General features: G+C 39.0%; 2 protein-coding genes across 2 annotated transcripts; one reads left to right on the top strand and one right to left on the bottom strand.

Annotated features, from left to right (window-relative positions):
- Positions 1 to 9859: 9859 nt before the first annotated feature.
- LOC130981070 (uncharacterized) lies at positions 9860 to 11005 on the top strand. Its single transcript, XM_057904705.1, has one exon. The coding sequence runs from the start codon at positions 9860 to 9862 to the stop codon at positions 11003 to 11005; it is 1146 nt and encodes a 381-aa protein (XP_057760688.1).
- An 11638-nt stretch (positions 11006 to 22643) lies between these two features.
- Positions 22644 to 25749, bottom strand: LOC130982407 (uncharacterized). The gene has a single exon (XM_057906406.1). It carries the CDS (start codon positions 25449 to 25451, stop codon positions 22956 to 22958), a length of 2496 nt encoding a protein of 831 aa, XP_057762389.1. The 5' UTR covers positions 25452 to 25749; the 3' UTR covers positions 22644 to 22955.
- Positions 25750 to 26633: the final 884 nt, after the last annotated feature.

Here is a 26633-nt window from a genome sequence, read left to right as displayed (position 1 = left end):
TGTTCAGGTACCTGAAAATTGTGAAAATGACGAGATCTCGATAAATTATGTCTTTACAGGAGAGAAATGGAATCGAAATAAGATAATTGTCAATGAAATATTTGTATATAATGTGGCATTAAATATCATGCATGAAAGTAAGGATCTTGAGCCAAAATCAGTCAAAAAATGTCGACAAAGAAATGATTGGCCAAAATGGGAAGAAGCCATGAAGGCTGAGTTAGACTCACTTGCAAAACGTGAAGTCTTTGGACCTATAGTCTGTACACCAGAAGACGTAAAACCTGTCGGATACCGATGGGTATTTATGAGAAAACGAAATGAGAAAAATGAAGTTGTGTGCTACAAAGCTAGACTTATAGCACAAGATTTTTCACAAAGGCCCGGTATAGATTATGAAGAAACGTATTTTCCTGTAGTGGATGCGATAACATTGCGTTATTTGGTCAGTTATCTGCATATCATAAACTGCATATGCATTTAATGGATGTGATAACAGCCTACTTATACGGCTCATTAGATCGTGATATCTATTTGAAAGTCCCTGAATGACTAAAGATATCTAAATCATCCAATGAATATTCGCAAGGGTTATACTCAGTTAAATTGCAAAGATCTTTATATGGTCTGAAGCAATCTGGACGAATGTGGTATAATCGTCTTACTGAGAATCTGGCCAAAAACGGATTCAAGAATGATGATATCTGCCCGTGTGTTTTCATAAAGAAATCTGCATCTGGGTTCATTATAATTGCTGTGTACGTTGATGATTTAAATATCATTAGAACTCCTGAAGAGATTCCAACAATTATAAAAACTCTAAAAGAAGAGTTTGAGATGAAAGATTTTAGAAAGACTAAATTTTGTCTTGGCCTGTAGACCAAACATATAAAAAATGAGATCTTTATTCAACAAACAACATACACAGAGAAGATCTTGAAAAGATTTTACATGGATAAGTCACATTCCTTGAGTACCTTAATGATCGTAAGATCTTTAGATGTGAAAAAGGATTAACTCTGTCCTAAAGAAGAGAACGAAGATATCATTGGTTCTGAAGTACTATATCTTAGTGCCATTGGAACGCTAATGTATCTTGCTAATATTACACGACTCAATATATTATTTGTTGTGAATTTACTATCAAGATATAGTTCCTTTCCAGCCAGAAGACATTGGAGTGGAATCAAACAAATATTTTGATAACTTCATGGAACAGTTGATATGGGATTGTTTTATCCCTATGGATCCAAGTCACAATTAGTTGGCTATGCAGATGCTGGATACTTGTCTGATCCACACAAAGGGAGATCTCAAACAGGATACCTGTTCACATATGGTGGTACAGGTATATCATGGAGGTCCACAAACAGACGATAGCAGCAACCTGCTCTAATCATGCTGAAATACTCGCGATATATGAAGCTAGTCGTGAGTGTTTTTGGCTCAGGAGTTTGATCCAATATATTCTATCATCATGTGGACTGATTGACCATAAGATAACTCCAACTGTTCTGTTTGAAGATAATACAACATGTATTACTCAACTTAAAGGCGTATATATCAAAGGTGATAGAACAAAGCATATTTCTCACAAATTCTTCTTTAATCATGATCTTCAAAATCAAGGGACAATTGATATCCAACAGATCCGCTCAAATGACAATCTGGCAGATTTATTCACAAAGTCACTCCCAAAATCCTCCTTTGAAAGATTGGTACATGAAATTGGGATGCGCCGATTTCGAGACATTAAATGATGTCGACAAGAGGGGGAGACTATGCTCTTTCTTCCTTGATCAGGTTTTTTCCTATTGGGTTTTTCATGACAAGGTTTTTAATGAGGCAGTCGCCATCACCAAGGATTTTGTACTCTTTTTTTCCCTTCACTAAAGTCTTTTTCCCGTTGGATTTTTCTTTATTAAGGTTTTAACGAGGTATAATCCTAAATGGTCATCCAAGGGGGAGTGTTGTGATAAGGATGAAAGATGAGGTGGATGACCATCATTAATATGGGCATTTGATTTCAATATTGAATGGTTTAACTTCTCAAGACAAACCAAATTAATGAAGTTGAAAAATGTAAAACTTCATTGCCTATAAATAGAGAAGCTACTGAGAAATATTTCACACAGCAATAAAACATTCAATTCTCTCTCTTTCTCTACGTTGCAATCTTACTAAATCCTTCTCTCTCTTTATATATATATATATATATATATATATATATATATATATATATATATATATATATATATATATATATATATATTACAACATATATGAATTATTGTTATTGAACTAATTATATTAATACTAAAAATCTTCTATTTTCACTTCTTTATTTTATATTTAGTATATTTTTTACTTGTTTTAAAACAACACTGTTATTTTCTTTGAAATTATGCATAACACGCTCCTTCCTATCCCATCTTTATTAAAAATTTTAACAATGCAAATATACAATTTTGAGGTAATCTATTTGTTTAATTTGTATAATATTTGTTTTTTTGTTGGCAATAATAATTGATGTTGTCCTATTATTCAGATATATAATATATATATACCTTACATAATGGGTATTGTTACGGATCCGGCCTATATATATATTGATGTTGTCCTATTAGAATAGATTCGTAGACCAGGAATATTGATCCGTTTTAAATTCAAACGCGTTTTAGATGATCCTTTTCTATTTCTTTTATATAGTAGAGTTAAAACTAAAAAAAGATACTAACATTACTGAAAACATTGCTAAAATGCTTTTACGAGAGGGTTTTATTGAAAACGTGAGAAATATATATATATATATATATATATATATTTACATAATGGGTATTGTTACGGATCCTATGCTCGGAATGGTCCGACAAACCCGGTTATCCGGGTCCGACCCGCTTCGCCCTTCTAGAAGGCCTAGAATCGGCCCGCTAGAGCTCCTAACCAACTTTCGAATTTAAACGTCTCCCTTATTTTAGCCAAACAAGATAAGATAAGATAGCTACCATCACCTATAAATAGAGGACTCAGGTCCCTCCAGGTATTCATTCACTCCTCACACCTTCTACTTCTTAGATCCATTCTGACTTGAGCGTCGGAGTGTCTTTGCAGGTACCACCCCCATTGCCCCAATCGAATAATCCGGCATCCGCCTCGACCCGCTAGTTTCCGATCCATCCCTCAACCTGTACTGGAGGCATCCAGTACATTGGCGCCGTCTGTGGAGACTTACGCCGGGTTAGTCGGAATGGCAGACCAACCCGAAGAGCATTCCATAAGTCGCCAAGATAACTCCCGAACACGAAACCCTACTCCTGAAAACCAAGAAGCCATACTCCAAGGAAGGATAGCAAGCACTGTCCATAACAAAGAAAACAACCCCGCCAAGACTCGAAACCCCGGGAATCCAGAAGACAAGTCAGTGCAAATAATCCGAGAACTCTGCCACAGAGTGCAGGAACTTGAAGGTCGGATCGCCAACAAAGAAAGGCACAACGCCGAACACAGAAGTCACGCAACCTCCAGATCCAGGTCCCGCCACGGCAGATCCCCAGAACAGCGACACGCCAAAAGACATGATAGAAGCACCTCACGTAACAGATCTCCAGAACGAAGACACAACAAAAGATACGACTGTAGCATATCTCGTAATCCCGCCCACACTGACGATGACCGACGATACCGAAAAACCAAACGCACAAGAAACGACCATGTGATAATAGGAGCCACCCCCTTCACAGAAAGAATTTTGAAAGCAAAGCTCCCCAAAGGATTTGATAAACTCACGGACATGAAATACGACGGAACCAAAGACCCCCAGGAACACCTAACAGCCTTCGAAGCCAGAATGAACCTAGAAGGTGCCACCGACGCCGTCCGATGCAGAGCCTTCCCGGTGACCTTGTCCGGACCAGCGATCAAATGGTTCAATGCCCTTCCCAATGAATCCATAACCAGCTTTCGCGACATATCGCGAAGGTTCATGGCCCAATTCACCACCAGAATCCCCAAGGCCAAACACCCCATCAGCCTATTAGGGGTCACACAAAGGCATGACGAATCCACAAGAAAGTATCTCGACCGATTCAACGACGAATGCCTAACAATCGACGGGCTCACAGACTCGGTCAGAAGTCTCTGCCTTACGAACGGACTCGTGAACGAAGACTTCCGCAAACACCTTACCACCAAACCAGTATGGTCCATGCACAAGATCCAAAACGTCACCAAAGATTATATAAACGACGAAGAGGTCAGCCAGGTCGTCGCCGCCAACAAACGGCAACACAACAATGCCTAACACGGCAACCCGACTCCTCGGCACAACCCACCTAGAGAAGACCTAAGAGAACACCCCAAACCAACAAACACAAACTGACCACCCAGGATCGGCAAATTCTCTAATTACACACCCCTAACGGCTCCAATTACCGAGATATACCACCAGATAGCAGATCGAGGCATCATCCCAAAAGCCCGGCAACTCAAAGAAAGAACAGGCGGCAACAAAACCCTCTACTGTGACTACCACCAAGGTTACGGGCACAGGACACAAGACTGTTTCGACCTCAAAGATGCACTTGAACAAGCCATAAGTGACGGCAAGCTCCCAGAGTTCGCCAAAATCATCAAAGAACCAAGACGCACAGAAAGGGACAAGTCAGCTGAAAGAGAAGGATGCAACCCGAGAACACAAAGACAACCTCCCAAGGAAAGCCTAGAAGACGACCCAACCATAATAGTAAATGTTATCACAGGCAAAGACATATCAGGCAAATCGAAATTGACGTTAAAAAAAGACCTCAAGGTCTTGGCCGTCAGAAATCAATCCCCATCTACCACTCCCGACCAAACGATAAACTTCCTACCCGAGGACTGCCAGCACGGCACCTCGGCCGAAGATGCACCATTCGTCATCTCGGCAAGAATCAGAACGGGACTAGTTCTACGGATACTGGTGGACACTAGCACAGACTCCAACATCCTCTTCTGAGGAGCTTTCGACAAGCTCGGGCTCCGCAACGAAAATCTCCAAACACACCGCAATGGCGTTACAGGACTTGGAGACAACTTCCTCAAACCAGACGGCTCTATAACCCTACCCCTCACCATAGGGACAGGCGACCAAAGGAAGACAATTCTGTCCGAATTTGTGGTCCTTAAAGATTCCACCGCCTACAACGTCATCCTCGGAAGGAAAACGATCAATGACTTCTCCGCCATCATTTTTACCAAATATTCTCCTTATGAAATTCATAGCGGATGACGGCTCCATAGCCACTATTCACGGAGACCGCGAGGTCGCAGCAGAATGCGACAACACCAGTCTAGCTTTGCGAAAGAAGTCTCGCGACGTGGCTGGGATATTGCTAGCCGACTTGGACGCCCGACAAGACGGCCAGCCCAGACCAGAACCAGAAGGCGACATGGAAAAGCTACAAATAGGACGAAGCAAAGACGAATACACTTTTATCAACAGGAACCTCCCATACGACCTTAAAGAAAACCTTTCTCAATTTTTGAAACAAAACAGAGACCTATTCGCTTTCACACCAGCCGACATGCCCGGGATAGACCCCGACCTAATGTCCCACCGACTAGCCGTAGATTCCAAAGCCAAGCCCATGGCACAAAGAAGACGAAAGATGTCCCAGGACCGGGCAGTCGAGGTCAGGAGACAAGTAAAAGCCCTACTGATGATTGGATTTTTGACGGTTTAGAATTTCTCAAATAAAATCTCGTCGAAGTATAGTTTCTAAACCAAGCAATAATCCTTTCATACAAAAAGTTGTTTGTCACTAAAACAAACCCCTAAATTTATAAACCGAAGTATTCAAACCTCGGGTCGTTCTCCCTAGGAATTGTAATGAAGTATTTTGTTATTGGTTGAGTTATTTTTGGGGTTTTGATAACAGGCATGAAAGATAAATGGCAAGAAAGTAAACTAACAACTATAAAAGGGCTCTTGGCAAGGTATGAAAATTAGAAGTCCTATCCTAGTTATCCTTCTCAATTGTGATGAGAATTGTTCATTGCTACCACTTAGTTAACCCTTACTAAATAAAGGAAAGTCAAGTGGATGAATTGACTTGAGCCACAAGTCCTAGCGAACTCCTAAGGAAAGACTAGCTTTAGTGCACTCCAAACCAATTAGCAATCTCTCCAATTACCAATCAACAAAGGAATTAGATAACTCAAGTGTCACTAATTACTCTACCTAGGCCAAGAGGAACAAAATCTATACTATATCTAGAAGAGGCATTTCAACAAACACATAAAAGGCAATAAAAGTAAACAACATAAATTGCAAGAATTAAAGAGAGATCTAACTACAAAGGCAAGAGATCAACAATAGAAAAGCAAAGAAGAACAATTATTATGAATTACCTCTTATTGAATTGAAAGAAAATGGAAGGAACAATAGTAGATCTACAACAAAATATAAGAACAACATAAAAGAAATTACAACAAAAGAATAGAAGGAGAATGAATGTAACTACAAGAAATTGAAAGGTAGAAGTAGATGAGAGCAAAGATTAAAATCTAGATCTAAGAACTAATCCTAATCCTAATCCTAGAGAGAAGTGAGAGCTTCTCTCTCTAGAAACTAACTCTAACTACTAAACTATGCTAATGGTAACTAACATGTGTTTCTCTCTTCATTCCTTGGGTTAAATAGCATCAGAAATGAGTTGGATTGGGCCCACAAGGCTTTAGAATTCGCTGGCCACGTTTTGCTTTAAGTGAACCAGGTGGCAGCAACGGCGCGTGCGCGTACTTTGCGTGTGCGCGCCACCATACGTGTAGCAATGATGAGCGAATAATTTATACGCTTTTTGGCATTGTTTTTAGTATGTTTTTAGTATCTTTTAGTTAGTTTTTAGTATATTTTTATTAGTTTTTAGTTAAAATTCACTTTTCTGGACTTTACTATGAGTTTGTGTGTTTTTCTGTGATTTCAGGTATTTTCTGGCTGAAATTGAAGGTTCTGAGCAAAAATCTGATCCAGAGACTGAAAAGGACTGCAGATGCTGATGGATTCTGACCTCCCTGCACTCGAAGTGGATTTTCTGGAGCTACAGAAGCCCAATTGGCGCGCTCTCAACGGCATTGGAAAGTAGACATCCTGGGCTTTCCAGCAATATATGATAGTCCATACTTTGCCCAAGATTTGATGGCCCAAACCGGCGTTCAAAGTCACCTACAGAAATTCCAGCGTTAAACGCCGGAACTGGCATAAAACTTGGAGTTAAACGCCCAAACTGGCATGAAAGCTGGCGTTTAACTCCAGAAAAGGTCTCTACACGAAATTACTTCATTGCTCAGCCCAAGCACACACCAAGTGGGCCCGGAAGTGGATTTTTCTGTCATTTACTCATTTCTGTAAACCTTAGGATACTAGTTTACTATTTATAGGATCTTTTGACATTGTAATCGGAACCTTATGACCTCATAACACTTTTTACACGTTTCTTGTACCTTCCACGGCATGAGTCTCTAAACCCCATGGTTGGGGGTGAGGAGCTCTGCTGTGTCTTGATGGATTAATGCAATTACTACTGTTTCTTATTCAATCATGCTTGTTTCCATTCTAAGATATCACTTGCTCTTAACCCGGATGAATGTGATGATCTGTGACACTCATCATCATTCTCAACTATGAACATGTGCCTGACAACCACCTCTGTTCTACCTTAGATTAAGTAGATGTCTCTTGGGTTCTTTAATCGGAATCTTCGTGGTATAAGCTAGAACTGATGGCGGCATTCAAGAGAGTCCGGAAGGTCTAAACCTTGTCTGTGGTATTCTGAGTAGGACTCAATGATTGAATGACTGTGACGTGCTTCAAACTCCTGAGGGCGGGGCGTTAGTGACAGACGCAAAAGAATCACTGGATTCTATTCCGGCCTGATTGAGAACCGACAGATGATTAGCCTATGCTGTGACAGAGCATCAGGGACGTATTTTCACTGAGAGGATGGGAGGTAGCCACTGACAACGGTGAAACCCTACATACAGCTTGCCATGGAAGGAGCCTTGCGTGTTTGATGAAGATGACAGTAGGAAAGCAGAGATTCGGAAGATGGAGCATCTCCAAAGCCTCAGCCTATTCTCCACTACTGCAGAACAAGTACCTTTTTCATGTTCTTTTGCTTTTTACAATCAATCCTGATAATTTCTGATATCCTGACTAAGATTTACAAGGTAACCATAGCTTGCTTCAAGCCGACAATCTCCGTGGGATCGACCCTTGCTCACGCAAGGTATTACTTGGACGACCCAGTGCACTTGCTGGTTAGTTGTGCGGGATTGCAAAAGTGTTATTGCAATTTCGTGCACCAAGCAACTATGGCAAATCTTATATCATTTCGAAGCCCCAGATGTTAGCTTTCTAACCCAACTGGAACCGCATCATTTGGATCTCTGTAGCTCAAGTTATGGTCATTTAAGTGCAAAGAGGTCGGCTTGATAGCTTTCCGGTTCTTTCATTTCTTCATGAGTTCTCCAACTTTTCATGCTTCTTTCTTCATTCCCTTGATCCAATCTTTGCCTCCTAAACCTTAAATCACTTAACAAACATATCAAGGCATCTAATGGAATCAAGGTGAATTAAATTTATTTATTTTAAGACCTAAAAAGCATGTTTTCACTCTTAAGCACAATTAAAGGAGAAGTTATAAAACCATGCTATTTCATTGAATAAATGTGGGTAAAAGGTGATAAAATCCCCAAAAATCAATACAAGATAAACCCTACAAATGGGGTTTATCACCTACTCGAGGCAAACTTCATCAGAGAACTACCATACATGACGTGGTTGGCAAACGTCGTATTAGTAAAGAAGTCCAACGGGAAATGGCGAATGTGCGTTGATTATACGGACCTTAATAAAGCTTGTCCAAAAGACGCCTTCCCCCTACCCAACATCAATGGATTGGTAGACGCCACATCCGGCCATCGATACCTGAGCTTCATGGATGCATACTCCGGCTATAATCAAATATCGATGCACCGACCCGACGAGGAAAAAACAGCGTTTATCACCCCCGACGCAACATACTGCTACACGATCATGTCTTTCGGCCTAAAGAACACCGGAGCAACCTACCAAAGGCTCGTCAATAAGATATTTCAAAATCTGTTCGGAACCAAAGTAGAAGTCTACATAGACGATGTGCTCGCCAAAACCGAATCCGGCGAACAACTCATCAACGACCTCAGGCTCATACTGAACACCCTACGAAAGCATCGGATGCGACTCAACCCTACAAAATGTGCCTTCGGAATGGAGGCAGGAAAATTCCTCGGCTTCATGATCACGCAACGCGGGGTCGAAGATAACCCAGAGAAATGTCGCACCATCCTCGACATGACAAGCCCAAAAAACCTCAACGACATCCAAAAGCTCACTGGCCGGCTCACAGCGCTATCCCGCTTCCTCAGAGCATCGGCACAAAAAGCAATCCCCTTCTTTAAACTGATGAAGAAAGGAGCCCCCTTCAAATGGGAAGCAAAATGCGAAGAAGCCTTCCAACACTTCAAAAGAGTCCTAGCGGAACCACCAGTCCTCGCCAAACCTCAAACAGGGGAGACCCTCTACCTATACCTCTCCATAACGGAAGAGGCACTCGCAGCAGCACTCATCCGCGAAAACAAGCAGAAAGAACAAAGACCAATATACTTCATAAGCAGGGTCCTACAAGATGCAGAAACCCGCTACTCACCCCTAGAAAAACTCGCGTTCGAGCTCCTCACGGCCTCCCGGCGCTTAAGACAATACTTTCAGGCCCATCCCGTGACGGTCCGGACCGACTAAGCAGTCAAACAGGTATTACAAAAGCCCGACCTAGCAGGAAGAATGCTAGCATGGTCCATTGAGCTGTCCCAATTCCAAATCAAGTTTGAACCCCGAAACGCAATCAAAGCACAAGCCATGGCCGACTTCATCGCCGAAATGACTCTGGGAAACACCACTCCTGAGTCATGGAAGCTGCACATCGACGGCTCATCAAACGTCACCTCCGGAGGTGCCGGGGTCATACTCGAAAGCCAAAACGGGATTGTAATCGAACAGTCAGTACGATACGAATTCCCAGTTTCTAACAATCAAGCAAAATATGAGGCCCTCCTAGCAGGCCTAGCCCTAGCCAAGGACGTCGGAGTGAAAGTCCTGGAACTAAGCACCGATTCACAGGTAGTCAGCTCCCAAATCAACGGAGACTACCAAACACGCGACCTTTTACTTCAACAATACCTCGCCAAGGTAAACGAACTGAAAGAATGGTTCAATCACATTACCATAAGGCACGTTCCCAGAGAACGAAATACCAGAGCAGATCTCCTCTCCAAGCTAGCCAGCACCAAACCAGGACACGGCAATAAATCACTAATTCAAGAAGTCGTTAAATCACCGTCCATATCCACAACAGCTAACGCTTGCCTAACACTCTCTAGACAAGGATCATGGACCTACCCCATCCTACAATACCTCCTCGATGGAACCCTACCTAAAGACCCCAAAGAGGAGAAACGAACAAAAAGAGAAGCCACCAATTACACGATTGTCGCAGGACAATTATACAAACGCGGACTCTCGCAACCCCTTCTCAAATGCGTCGAACCCGAAGACACGAAGTACATACTCCGCGAAATCCACGAAGGATGTTGCGGCCACCACATCGGAGGTAAAACCCTCGCCCAGAAAGTCATCCGAGCCGGCTACTTCTGGACCACGGTTATCCGGGACTCCATGAAGCTAGTAAAAAATTGTGATAAATGCCAAAGGCACGCCAACATCCATCAGGCCAACCCGCACCAGCTCAGCATCATATCGGGAGAACGGCCATTCGGCACTTGGAGAATCGACCTTGTCGGACCCTTTCCTACGGCACCCGGCCAACTCCGATATCTCATCGTCGCCATAGATTACTACACTAAGTGGATCGAGGCCGAGTCCCTGGCCTCCATCACGGCAACCCAATGCCGAAAATTCCTCTGGCGATAGATCATCACCCGATTCGGGATCCCCGAGATCGTTATCTCGGACAACGGAATCCAATTTGCTGACAAAAAGTTCAGAGAATTCCTAGAAGGACTACGCATATCCCACCATTTCAGCTCGGTAGAATACCCCCAAACAAACGGACAAGTGGAATCCGCAAACAAAATAATCGTCAAATGACTCAAGAAACGGCTCGACGAAGCCAAAGGACTATGGGCCGACGAACTCGGTTCGATCCTATGGTCATACCGAACTACACCCCAAATGACTACAGGGGAGACACCTTTCCGATTAACATACGGTATAGAAGCCATCATCCCAGTGGAGATAAGAGACCCGAGCCCCAGAAAAACGGTCGGAGGAAACGACGAGGAAGCGGAACGCGACCTCATCAACGAAGAAAGAAGCATAGCTCATATCAGAGAACTAGCCCTAAAACAAAGAATCAGTTTAAGGTACAACCACGGCGTCATCAAACGAGAATTTGCACCCGACGACCTCATCCTACGACGAAACGACATCGGAGCCCTGACCCCAAGGGAAGGAAAACTCACCCCCAATTGGGAAGGACCATACAGAATCAAAGCCATCATCAGGAGGGGAGCATACAAACTCGAACGACTCAACGGCGACGAAGTCCCGAGAACATGGAACGCCGCCAACTTACGACACTACTACACTTAGACCAACCTCCTTAGGTCATCCCTTATCTTTCTAATGTTTTTTGTTTTTACTCATTTCCCTTCTATCACGCTACACTTTCCCCTTTTTAGAATATTTTAATCACGGGTACTCTTTCCCGCCAGAAACGGAGGGTTTTAACGAGGCCCAAGAAAATTCCATTATGTTTTTTCGTTTTCTTTTCCCCAAAATGGAATAAAGACATGGCCGCAACACCGAGAACTGATCACCCTCGGGGACTAACAAACGGATATCCCTAAAACACTAACGGCCTACCGAAGGTCCTAAAGTCACAACGGCTTAAACACATAACGGCTCAAAATAAAAAAGAGCAAACGACCACACGAGTCATCAAAAGCAAAATGTAAACGGCCACAATAGGCACAAACCGAAGTTCAAAAACATACGGCCCACGGCCAACCAAATATCCAAAATAAACAAAACAAACAAAGATAACAAAGAAAGCTACATGAGGTCCACAATTTGGCCATCACGGACGGTTTTGAAAGCCCCATCACGGACACGTCTACACCCGGGGCCAAAACCAAAGCTTGAGCCCTCATCATTTCCTCGGTAGCCGCAATCGCACTCTTCGCATCAGCCAACACCTCTGCCTTCTCCTTTTTTAGAACAGCAACTTCGGCCTTCAAATCTTCCACCTCACCGAGAAGCACGGCAGCCTGAGAACCCGCATCGGAAGCCCGCTGCCTCTCCACACTCAGCTGCGACAGAAGCGAAGTCTCGACCTCGGAAAGACGGAGGATCTCTGCCCCGGCCTCCTCGGAAGACTTCACCGCCTTCTCCCTCGCTACCTCGATAGATTCAAGCTGCTCTTTCAACTTGGTCACATCAGCTTGGGAATGGTGAAGCTTCTTATCCAACAAATCGACCTGAGGCATCACGGGTTCGGCCTTCCGAACAATAACGGCAGACCGGAGAAGGGCACGATACACCGACTTGGCTTGAAAAGAGACATCACATTCATCGAAAAATGGCTCTGTGCCAGGCATCAAGTACTGATCTATGAACCCCAAAGCATCAAAACGTCGGTCCATTGATAAACGAAATTTATCATGCCGATATAGAATTCAATGATGAATATGATCGTGAGTATAGTCTAACCGACACTTAAACTTCGCATCAAACAATCCTACAATCTATAACCGAGAGTACTAGTCTCCCGAGTCGTCCTCCCTTGGAATTGCTAAAGCATGCATCTTATTGATTAGGAAGCCTTGTTATGATTCTTTGAAGGTTTAGCAAAATAGATGACAAACAATCAATCTTTAAAAGACTTGGCCTAGGGTTGGCATTAGAAATTCTATCCTTATAGTTCCTTCAATGATGACAACAATTAGGCCTTGCTTCATTTAGTTAACCCCTAGGTATAGAGGAAAGTCAAATGAGAGTAACTAACTTAAGTCACAAGTTCTAGTTTTACCTTAGGAAAATCTAGCTTTAGTGCACTTCAAGTCAACTAGCAATTTCTAATTCCAAATCAACAATTGACATAAACTATTCAACTCCTTCTAATGGCCCAAACCCTATGCCAAGCAAGAAACTTTTACTCCATAACTAGTGTTGGCATTTTATCAAACAATTGATGAGCAAGAATGAAAGGCATAGTAAGAATTGAGAAGAAAGTAGAATTAAAAATGCTCCAACACAAGAAACTAACAACAATTAACAAAGAACAACAATGGAAATGAAACTCTCAAAAACTTGATAAAATCTAAAACTACAAAGTTGAATCTAGGATCTATGAAAATTGAGCAATTACAAACACTAATTGAGATTGGAGAAGAAGATCTATGACATGAACAAAGCAAATTGAGAATTGCAATGGATCTCACTAAAGAGTGATTGAAAATTCAGAAAATGGATGAAGATGAACCCTAATGAGAACTTCCTTCCTTCTCCAAGAGTGTAACTAACTATAGCAAAAATATCTAGAAAAATCACAAATGAGCTAAAAGTCCCTTAACCCTTCAACCTTTGGTCTTCTTAAGCTCTTCCCGCCAAGGCACTTCCCCAAGATGAGATCCCCAACTGTCTCCACGCCCAGGTCACGTGACTCTTTAAAAAATCATATTCGAGCTTCGGCGCGCACGCGCAAAGCACGCGTGCCCGTCACTGGGACATCTTGTAATGCGCGCGGAGGCGTAACGTACGCGTGGCGCGCCCATGGAGATTATGGCATAGCCGCTACACAAGCCGGCTCGTGGCTTGGCTTCTAGCTTTGACTTCTAGCTGCGCAATCCACGCAGACGCACCAAGTACGCGCACGCGCCCATGCTAAAGTTTCCAAAGCTCAATTTCTCATGCTCCCTTCCTTTGCGCCCGTTCTCCTTCTCTCTTCCGGTTCATCCCTGCCCTATATTCTGAAACCACTTAGCACACAGGTCACAGCATTGAATGGCACCAAGAAAAGATTAGAAATGTATCTAATTTAATGCAAAATAAGCATGTTTTCATCCATGAGGCAAAAATTAGGAAAGGAACACAAAGTCTTGTATTTTCATATGAAAAGCGTGTGGAATCATTGATAAACCCCCTGAAATCGATACAAGATAAACCCTTAAAATGGGGTTTATCATCCATCACAGTAGGAGCAGCACCCTCTTCCCCCAAGGTCTCACTACTAGGCTCCTCAGTCCTCTTCCTCTTCCGAGAAGCCTCAGCAGCCGAAACCACAACGACCTCCTCCTCAAGCGAATTCACGGGAACGGGAGGAGCCTGGGTACCAACCCCAACCCCAGCCGAAACCACTTCCTGAGAAACAGCTTGGGAACCCACGGCAGGATTAGAGACAGGAGTAGCAGGAGATGCCGACGACCCCTCTTCCCGATCCATCGCAGCCTTCAGCCTCGCCAGAGAAGTCAAACCACCAGCCATATCAACTGAAAGGAAACAAAAATAAAAATACAAGTTACAAAGCCGGAAAGAAGACACAAGGAGAAACAAAATAAAAAAAAAACACACCAATATACGTCCGACAAGCCACAGGATCCCCCATGACGTCCCGAGGATTCAACGGACGATCCCCAAACAAATGCCAAAGAACACTAGCGATGTCCTTATCCTCCGGAGACAAACCATCATACGTGACCTTGGTTAAGACCGACGGCCCGGCACCAAAATTCCAGTAAGTCGAAAACCGACGCTCGCCTTCTAACGTCAACCAAAAAGGATGATGCCCCTGAACGGGGCGCACTTTAAAGTATTCTCTCTTAAAATCGTGGAAAGAATCTTCAAACAAACCGAATATACGACGATGAGGCTGAGCCCGGAAAGACATATATCCTTTCTTATGCTTCCCTTCCTTAGTCGGAAGAGTACATAAGAAAAGAAAAAGGAAAACAGGCACGGAAATCGGAAGGTCAAGATATTGACACACAAGCTCAAAGGACCGAACAGCCGCCCAACTGTTCAGATGAAGCTGCGACGGTGCCACGGAACACCGACTCAGCAACTCCTGAACAAACGGGGAAAAGGGGAGGCACACACCGAGTCGAGTAAACATCGATTCGTAAATCCACATCCAGTCCGGCACGGTCGGCAAATTGAGATTCAGATAACAAACTCGCTCGTCCTCATCAGGGAGGACAAGCTCATACTGTCGCTCCACATCACCGCCACCACACACCGCCCCTTGATCACGGAGCCTTTGGAGATCGGCCTCCGTTATCCGCGACGGAACACCCCACACATCGCTAGTCACCCAAGCATAGCGAGCGGGGACGCCCCTGGAAGGGGCTATCAGAGTACCCACACCCTCGCTCCTCCGACGATGCATACGTAAAACAGGGAGGAGCACCACCATCAGCCTACTAACCCTACGCAAAAGGGGAAAAAGACAACCAAAAACCAATCCACTACCCACTATCAAAAGCGGCGGTGCTCAACCCCTCCAAAACGCAAAATACCACCATCACCCAAAAACACAACACAAGCAACATAGACAGCAGTAACAACGCATGGCAAAAAACAGAACAACAAGACACCATCAAATAGGAAAAAGAAGAAACAGAAGGACACTAACCTGACAATACAGAAAACAAGAAAAAATGCTGCAGTAGGGAAGCAAAAATCCAACCACGAGGAAACACCAGAACATAGCAGAGAGAAGGAGAATCTTCTTCAAAGGAAAGAACAAAAGAAAAATGAGAATGAACGAGGGAAGTAAGAAGGAAAGGCAAAACGGTTTCAAAAGGGGGCAGAAAGACGCAAATAACCCTGGACAACAAAAAGGCGCGTAAGGGCAATAAAGGAAAGACACCGAAAAAACGTCCCCTCGCAATAAATGACCCCTTGGAAAAAGAAACCAATAAAGCACACCTCAAAAAACGCAACAAGCGCATTGGACACAGAAGAGTCGCGTCAGACCAAAAAGGCCAGGCGAATCTTCGGCATAACCATAAAAACCAGGGCCGACACACCGACTCCCCCTCAAAAGAATCAAACGACCACCCGAGAGGCCCCCAGGCCAAGACCGCATCTCTCGACGATAAACCAACCTAGCTCACGGTCAAAATCACATCTCCCAGCGACAGACCAACCTCACTCGCTCTCCCACTGTGGCGGGCAACTGTTACGGATCCGGCCCACGGATCCTATGCTCGGAATGCTCCTCGAACCCGGTTACCCAGGTTCGACCCGCTTCGCCCTTCTAGAAGGCCCGGAACCGGCCCGCTAGAGCTCCTAACCAACTTTCGAATTCAAACGTCTCCCTTATCTTAGGCAAACAAGATAAGATAAGATAGCTACCATCACTTATAAATAGAGGACTCAGGTCCCTCCAGGTATTCATTCACTCCTCACACCTTCTACCTCTTAGATCCATTGTGACTTGAGCGTCGGAGTGTCTTTGCAGGTACCACCCCCCATTGCCTCAGTCGAATAATCTGGCATCTGCCTTGACCCGCTAGTTCCCGATCCATCCCTCAACCTGTACCGGAGGCATCCAGTACAGGTATCTTATAAAAAGGCAGGCCAAAAGTAATATATAATTAATACATTCTGCTAAAAATATGATGAAATTAATTTTCTTTTTTTAAATAAAATGATATGGATTGCTCGTTTATTTTTATCTACTTTTGGTGGGGTTTAATTTGTTGGAACTTGGAAGAAGGTTGTATGATCACTCCCACAGCACAACCACTATATATACATCAGATGGAAGAGAAATTAGTCTTTCAAGGCATGCAAAAATCCACAAATTAATTAAACTACTACTTATAATAAGGTAATTAATTAATGAAGGATTCAAAAGTAAAATAAATAAATAAATTTACCATAAGACTGAAATCCTACAGTAGAAGGGGTAAGTGCATGTTATAATTCCAAAACAAGAAATAAAGAGGTAGAATTTAGTGGAAGGAGAAAAGGAGGGACATTATTATTAGAAAGAGAGATAAATGATGGAGCAACATTGAAAGTGTCAAGATTCTTTGTAAAAAGATGTTCTACTTAATTATCCTATACCAATCATCATCATATCCTCTTTCTCCATGTACAAATTATTCAAATTAATGAAAATTGAAATCATACCATACAGACAAATGAATTAAACAGTAGATAATTCGATAAATTAAATTAAATCAAAAGCATAAATAATAAACGAAAGGGAAGTGTTAGAGAAACAATAATTATCTTAAACAACATGAACAACCACCAATCAAATATAAATATACTACACCCTAATTTAATGCTATTGATTAAATTTACTCTTTTAACCCTATTAAATCACATTGTTCACACATTATTCAAAAATATTATTAATTACCTATATTTTTCCTAAACGAAATTGATAGTATTTTGGTTTTAGTTGGTTGGCAGTCAGAATTGCTTGGAAGCTGGAATTGCCGACATGATCATCTACTTTCAGTACACCAAATTTTTGTAGAAATTAATTAAAAGATAAATCAGACTTGAAATCTATCTGCAAAGACTAATGAGTTCTTCAGGATCACATTACAACTTGTTTTCTTTTTTTTTTTGAATATACATATGATTACAACTTTTGTTCATTCACATCCTTATTTGACTTTTTGGCAGTCATTAATATATAATTAAGGAGGGTCAGACACTTTCATTATTTCTCTGGCATTCAGGTGTGCAGAGACACTTAAAATCCAGAGTGATAATTTCTAAGTGTATGTATATAGAGTGATCAATATATAATTCATAAACTAATCGAATAGGTGGTGATGGATGACATATATAATGGTAATTGTACTAGCTAATGAGATATATGTAGCTGCATTACAACAAAATAACATTTTTGTGAAGGTCTTTTTAGTGCTTGTTATATCTTTTGAGATAATTAAAAAGGTTATCGATTTGAGCATTATCAGAAAATTAGTAACGGTTTTGGCAACTGTTAGTAATACCGTCATTAAATTGTTTGTGATCATTTTAGAATTTAAATCCGTCACTAAATTATAACATTTGTTAGAATATTTTTTTATGTATATTTAACAACGGATTGAAATCGACACTAAATTATTAATTTTTCTGATTTTTTTTATTTAGTGGCTATTTTAAACCGTCACAATATATTAAGTGATGATTTAAAACTATCATTAAATTATCAATTCTTGTAATATTTTTGTCTGCATTTAGTGAAAAATAAGAAATATTATAAAAAAAATTATAATATTAAATTATACATGTAACTAAGGGAGACACTTGAAAATAAAGGTCACAAAGCATTACAATATTATCTAATATAAACACTTAAAAGTAAAGGTCACTAAATAAATGTAGTTATATATCTAATTTGTTGTAGTGCTATAATATAGTATATATCATTGTTATTTTTTTAAATGCTTATGAAATTAAAAAATTGTTATCATAATTATACAGTGGAAATATGTTATTCCTTAGTGTTTCATAATGATTAATCAAATATGTAATTGTGTGCAGTTATGAATATATATCATTTTTTTATTAATAAAATTATAGTGAAATAATATTTCCATAATAATTTTCGTATGATTTGCTTCATAACTAATGAAACGAGAAAGCTTTAGAGAAACGGTGAAAAATTACTAGTAATTAATAATTTCAATCAACTAATTTAGATTAGTCGAGTAATCAACTCATTCGAATTAAAAAGTACCGTTAAAAAAAAAACTTCAATATGCTTCATTAGTCGCTTAAAATTTTGTAATTACAAGGTATAGTAGAGAAATAGAGCAGTGCAGTAGTTGAATTTTAATTTAATTTTCAATTTCTATCAATTCTTTCTCAACAAGTTTATTTATGACTGACAAAAATAATTAAAATTAAACAAGAGTATATATAGTGAATGTTGATATGAAATTTCAGCATTCATCACCATAATAGCAGAACTACATACATATGCTCTTCATTATTTTATTTCGTTATTTTTTTATTTTTTCTAACAATAATAATAATAAAACAGACAAGATATTTAAATGCCAAAAAATGTTAACAAAAATGGCTTTTCTTGCTTTTTCTTTTTTCTTTTCCCCTCTGTGAATCTTTGCTTCAACTTTTCTTCAACACTTTTTTAAGCAATCATGGGCATGCTAAACGGTTAATTAATCTCCAACCCTTGCAATCTTCAACTCTTGAGATTTGAGAGATATATACATACAACATTGTTGTTCATTAGGCCCCACTATCATATCAATTATAAAAGGAGTCGGTTTAATGCATATAATAATAATAATGATACATAGTGAAGAGGTTATTATTGCATTGGTAAATATGATACATAATCTTACTATCAATATTTTTAGGAGATTCTAAAATCACACTCATTTTCGCTTTATTTATAAAAATGTCATTTTCTTTCAAATATAAAGAGAAAATTTACAAAAGTGCATAACTAATATAAACAAAGTTGTATTAGATATACACAATCTTTACCGTAAAATAAATAATGAATATTCTGGTGATTAGGACATTCTAGTAATACTTAAAAATAAATTAAAATTAGTCATATTTTTAATTATTTTACAATATGTTTTAATTTATTCATATTTTTTTATTTTTTATTTTTCAAAATTAAAAAATGTTACCAAATAAATATACAATTTTAATTTTAAATACTGCTAAAATTTTATAATTACTAGAAACACCATAAATACCATAATCATAACAACTACAAAGTGCACCAAAATAAATACACATAGAATATTTTTTTTTTCTGTATATATATTGAGTTATTGACTGTGTGATGGAAGGGCAGTGACATGGATAACCACTCTGAATAGGGGGCATAATTAATCCATTTTTGTAGGAAGGAACAGACACAAAAAATAAAATGACATATATATGTTGGAGGCTTATTTAATAAAGATATTAAAAATATTTTTTTTAATAATTTATTTTTTAATAAATTAAAATAAAATCGGTTTATTTTAATAATAATAATAAATCCAATTGTTTGTATTATAATTATTAGTTTTGGTTTGATCCGATCGAATTATACAATTTAAGTAGAATATCTTTAAATTTTTTTATAAAAGATAAATATATTTCTGATTTTTTATTTTGTAGACATTTAAATCTCTAAAAATTTAAAAATACAACTAAATCTCTAAAAAAATTGAGTTTATTATTATTGTTATAAAAAAAATTAATTTTATTTTAATTTATTAAAAAATTTAAAATAACCGATTCATTAATACGTTTAATAATAATACAAAATATAAGTATTTTTATAAAAAGAGCATCGTTATATGTTTCATTCATTGTAATGTTGCATTTCAATTTTCACACAGCTTCCCTTCTTAGTTCTTAGGATGTAAAGATTCTTATATATTTTTCTTCCCAGTTTGAGTTGACACATGTCAATACCATACTTCATTCAACTCTGCAGAAAAATATATAGAATAACATTTACATTGTATAACCACTCATATAGAAAAATATCTTTATATAAAAATAATAATTAAAAGTTATTAAATAATATATTTGATTAAATTATCATGGAATCTATCATATAGTAAAAATATCGTTTATGTGAGTATTCATCTTCTTAGAGATAAATTTTCTACAGGTTTAGGAGCATGATTATTGATTGGGAATTGATTCTTACTAAATACTACCCCTTTTGTGACATTGTTTCCATTACATAATAGATTTCATAAATTTCATGAACATTTTTGTCAATTGCATGATCTCTGATGTAGGTGCATTGGTCAAACAATGACTAGGATCAATTTGTGACATTGTTTCCATTGTATGCATGCATGTTTTTCTTTTCAAGAATAAAATAAAATAAACATTACTATAAGACTGGAGACTTGTGATAGAATGTTGTGAATTATTGGAAACAGAAAACGCTAAAAAGCTGGAATTAAATTTAAAAGCTGAGGCCAAAAATCACCAAAAACATGTTTCCACTGTTCCCTGAATTCTACATCTTCCACAAACAAAAATTTTGTACTTACAATAATATGAAGCGTTTCAAGTATTCAAGAATACTAGTATTTTTCAACGATTTTAACTATTTATTTCAATTTTAAAATATATACATAGTTAAAATTAACGGCTAAAATCATTACGATATCATTTTTAAAATATTTAATTTTTTTTACAATATGGTAAATTTTAAGATTGGACATTTTAGTCTTTCAACTTTTAAAATACACAAAATTCTCTTAAGTTTAATTTCGACAGACAAATTAGTTCCTCATCTTGTTTTTCCGTCAATAACAAACGGAGAATACTGACATAGAGGCTTGGATTAGCATACGTATTTATTATATTGTATTGTTCTCTTTAATTTATCTTGTTTACACACATAGACAACTAACTGCCACATGTACTAATCCAGGCTTCCATGTCAGTATTTTCCATTTGATATTGACGGAAAAACAAGGTCGGGGATTGATTTGTCTGTCAAAATTAAACTTAGAAGAATGTTTTGTATATTTCAAAAGTTAAAAGACTAAAATGTTTAATTTTAAAAATCTTAAGGACTGATTTGGATAATTACTCCCTTAGTGTATATTCACATGCAGCAGCAATTACATGAGTTAGAAATATAACAACATAACTAAATGTTGTTAGAACAAAATAATCAAATCTACAAATATTTGGCAAGTAAAAACAGCTGGAGTAAGCTCAACAGAAACTATGGAATAGAACATGAATAGAACACTCTTCATTACTGTTAAAGGGTGTTGCTACACATGAACATTCAAACTTGACACAAGGTTCCTAACTTTTATATTCAGATTTTTAACTTCTTTTTCTGTTTAAACTTCTTAGTTTAATTTTCTTACAATAAACAATAAATAGAGAGGATAAACTGTACAAGAAATTGAAACTTCTATATCAGGGTGTTTGCTGAAAGCAGCAAGACCCTTTTGTTTCTTTGTTGTCAACTCATGAATTTATGTTTAGAACTTCAAATTAAGCACTGAAGTCTTTGGATGTGATTGAAATCAGGTGGTCAAAAACAGTCATCTTCCTTTTATTTATTCAGAGACACAAAATTTGGTGACAAGCAGAATCTAGACCAAGTTGTATTGTGTTATGGCATATCAAGACATTTGAACTATCAACTAATTAAGGGGCATAATTTCTATGGACTATTACTGTAGCAGTCTTTTCCACATTCATGTGAAGAAATTATGATGATACCCCATAAGATGTCTCTTTAAAGTAGTTATTATTGTTGATGAGAATTTAATTTAATAAATTATCACATTGACCATACTCATTTTGGTTTTGAAAATTCTTGAATTTCAAATATTTTGGATGGGAGCTTTATATCAACATCATACTAGTGTCAACATATATGGATAATAAATTATTGCAAAAAGGTATCTCCATAAATAACATTGTTAGAATTTGATCTACACAAAGCTCAGCACAAGAATAAGTACAAGAGGATTAACATGTCTTAGAAGCTAATAATTTCAATTAATGTCAATTTTATACAATTCAAACATTTCTTCTTAGGTTAAAGGGACTAACCATTCTTTGTTCTCTTCATCAAATGTTGTCATGATCATAATTCATAGATGATAAAGGTTCCTCATTTACAAATTCTACAAAAATAATGGCCGAAAAAGGAAAAGGATGGATGATTCATTAGAATCAAAACTGATGATAACAAGATCACTAACATGCTTTTTACTTCTTCTAATACCCTCCTACTTCAATTCAATTCCAGGTCACAAAAATTTCTTCCACTAAAATGGTAAGAGAATAATAGAAGTGCTGGAAAGAATATGATAAATCCTACAATTACACAATACTAAATAAGTTGAAAAAAGATGCAACATTACACTAAGGATGCATCAGCATAGACATCAGCTAACATACCCTCCTCACTGCTGCCGCTCATGGCAAACAGTTCTGCATCTTTTTCTTCCTCGCTACTAAAGTCTCTCCTTTCAAGCTTGGCATGAGCTGCAACATACACCATTTTCTGGGCTCTTTCCAATGCAACTCTTGATTGTTTATTTGTAGATATTTTCCTCATGAAAGACCAATTACTCTTAAATCCGCATGAGGTTGCATGCAGAAAGATAAGCCTTACCGCAATCTTCCCCAAGGATTTGAACTCACTCAAGCATGTTTCCCAAACAAGCCTACTACCCAATGGGTTTGCGACTTTCATCCTCCCCGTCGCCGGATCCCTCTGCTTTATTTGAACTGCCTGCGCATAAAGAGGGTCGAGCCCTTCTGATCTCCATTTCATTAGCTCCATCAACACAACATGAGCTTCTTCCCTCGAAGCAAGCCTTGTCAATAACTTATCTACATCTTTCTCCTGTTCACGTGTCAAGCACTTGAATGGAGGAAGATACTTTCCACTTGTGTCTTTGATCAAGTAAAGTGGATCAAGAATAAATGCTGCTGCCCATGCCGGGTGATAATTCTTTCTGAATCTCTTTTCGACTATTTTCTCTACAGGACCTTCCGCAATGTTGTACTTGGAACACCATTCTTTCACCTTGGTTCTCAACTCCTCCCAAAGAGGCAAGCATCTACCAATCAATGGTCGCTCAGCTTCAATGTCCTGAATCATTCCTCTTATGGCCTTCACAATCGAATAAACGGCTTCTAACTCATTCCAAAAGCCCTCATTCTGAACCATTGCAGCCACCTCCCTGGCCAGTGGATCCTCCATGCAGTTTACCTTAAACGTATCCTCCATCACAACCATCTGGATCACTCTTGCACAGCTCCAAATGTCCTCCAACATCGGAAACAAAGCCGCAAAGTTCTTTAAAGGGTCACATTTCGGCGAAGGGACTCGAATCAACCCTGAATACTCCATCTCTTGCATCCTGTACTTGAGAAAACTATTCCTGACCTGAGACTCATTGTCTATAAAATTCGCAACCTTAAGGCAATTCTCAATGACAACCCTGAAAAGTGGTAGCTCGTTGTTAAAATCCTTGATTAAACTAATGAACCCCTGAAGCTGACAAGAAGTATTTACCATCCAATGGTTCTGAGCCTCCAAGTTCCTCAAAGCCTTGGCCTTGAACTTGTCTGCAACAATCCCAACACACCTTTGAACAACACTTCCACTGGCACCAGTCACAGTCTCCCACAGAACCTCCTCAGCATAACTGGAAGACACAACTCCACCAGTGAACAAAGCCTTCTGGAACACACTAGTACCATTGGGAAGATTCACCACAAACTTCACCAAATTCTCACCACCACAACACAAACTATACCAATTCCTATTCTTCCAACCATCACTAGCCACCTGAAAGAACATGGCATCCCTTATCTTGGCCTCAGACTCAGCCTTGGCCTCACTGAACTTAGCATCAAGCCTTGGACCTGAGATTTCACGCCTCAAAGTATTTGTTGCAGGCAAACCAACCTGGCTTAGAAAAGCCTGAAACTTTCTGTGCTCAATTGTGGCCAGAGACACAGAACCACAAGTCTCATACAACCAATCAGAGAGCAACTCAAGGGCAGAGTTGACCTGCTCCTTATTCAAAGCAGGACCAGGTGAGGTCTTAGGGCTCTTGAGCTTCTTCACACTGTCCTCAAACATAGCCAAAGCACACAAATCTTCCTTCCCACCAGACAGCACTAAATGCTGCTGCTGATGATGATGCTGATGCTGATTATGATGATGGTGCTGGTTCACAGAGTTACCATGCACCTGAGTGTACCCAATTTCACCACCAAAAGGACCAAACTTTGAAGACTCCACCATTGCCAAGGCATGATTTTGATAAGGAGCAGGTGAAGCAGGTGAAGCCCTCTTCCTGCTATTGTTGCTATGGTTCGAACCGGTGTTGACCACTGAGATTGGAAGCGGAGAAGGAACCGAACCGGGCCTCAATCCTGTGCTGAAATTGGGACACGTGCCCCTCTTGAGATGCTCGGAAGCTGTTCTTGAAGGGTTGGAAGCAGAGAAAACAGAGTCACACAGAGAACACTTGAGTTTCACCGATTTGGGGGCGCCGGAATCGGGGTTCCGAACAAGAATGGGTTCGAGATGGGTCCAGTACCAAGCACCCTTTCCCTTTATGGCTTTGGTTCGAACCGTGATGAGTGCGTCGAAGCGTTTTGTGAGGGCTTTGGCGGCGATGTCATCAGGGGAAGGAAGAGGGTCGGTGGAGTTGGTGGAGTTTGTGGAAGCCATTGTTGGTGTTGGTGTGAAAAGGGTGTCTGAATTTTGTTCCAAAATGGGGTCTTTGAGGTGAAGGGTCAGAACAGGGTGGTTGTTATGGTGGTTGGGGGTGGTGGTGAGGGTGGTGGCGTCACCATTGGGGTGGTGGCAGTGAGTCTCGTTTTGGGGCATTTAGCCATAAAGGGTCATCACCCACTGCCACTTGTGCTGAATTGGAATGTTATTAATGGAAGCAGAAAAAGAAGAAGACTAAGTGTTTGATGAATTGTCCCAGAGAAAAACAAGAAGAAAAAGAGGAGGAACAAGAAGAAGATGGAAGAGGTTTTAAGAGAGTGTGATTGTGTTTGTGATTGTGAGAGTGTGAGTGAGTGAGAGTGTGTGAATATAGAGAGGTGCCATGAACAGGGAAGGTGAGAAAGAAAGAAAGAAAGAGAGGAGAAGGAGAGAAAAGTAGGAGAGAGAAACAAGAGAGAGAAAGTATGAGTCAACCAAATTTGTATTTCTCAACCAAAAAGGAGACAGCTTTTTTTTTAACTTATTTTTTTTTATTTCTTTCTTTTTGGGGAATTAGGTAAAACAAATAAACCATTTTGGGAATTAAGAATGTTCAAATAGGCATAACTTATATTCATCACCAACAAAAAAAAAATTTTAAAAGTAGCACTAGTGTTTCTTTTTCTAAAACATTCAAAACTTTGTTGTTTGTTGTTGTTAAATGGTTAGACTATTAGAGTGTCTTTTTTTTTCTTAATTTCAATCAAGTAGAATCTAATCTAAATTATCAGAGAATGTTTCGTGATTAAAGAAAATAGTGATTTTTGCATGATAATTAATATGTTTGGTAACAAAGACATAAAGTTATAATCTAAAAAATTGATCATTTTAAATAATATTTTTTATAAATATCATTTTTTAAGTTTCTACCTATAAGTAGAAGTTATTATCAAATTACACACACAATATATATATATATATATATATATATATATATATATATATATATATATAATCTTTTTTAATAAACAACCTAAGACCAACAAAAAAAAAAAGTTGCACAACAATTCTTGTAGGAACAATTGAAGACTTCTTTTATGAGTTCCAAGTGGTAAAAGAATAAAATAAATTTAGGCAAAGAGCAATAAGCAATCTATTGATGATTTGTTTAGCCATTTTATCTGACTATTTTCATATATTATAAAGTATTTGTTAGAAACAAAAAAATTCAAACCATACAACACACACAAAGTTTTAAATAAAATATAAATAAGTTCTTACATAATAAATTACATTAATAAATGATTGTTGGAAAAAGAAATATTACACATTTTCCAAATCACAAAATCACTTTTAAAA

This window comes from Arachis stenosperma, chromosome 5 (genome assembly GCF_014773155.1).
Source record: "Arachis stenosperma cultivar V10309 chromosome 5, arast.V10309.gnm1.PFL2, whole genome shotgun sequence".
NCBI classification, from domain to species: Eukaryota; Viridiplantae; Streptophyta; class Magnoliopsida; order Fabales; family Fabaceae; genus Arachis; species Arachis stenosperma.
Note: the sequence above shows the minus strand (reverse complement) of the source record. Positions and strands in the feature narration are given on the sequence as shown.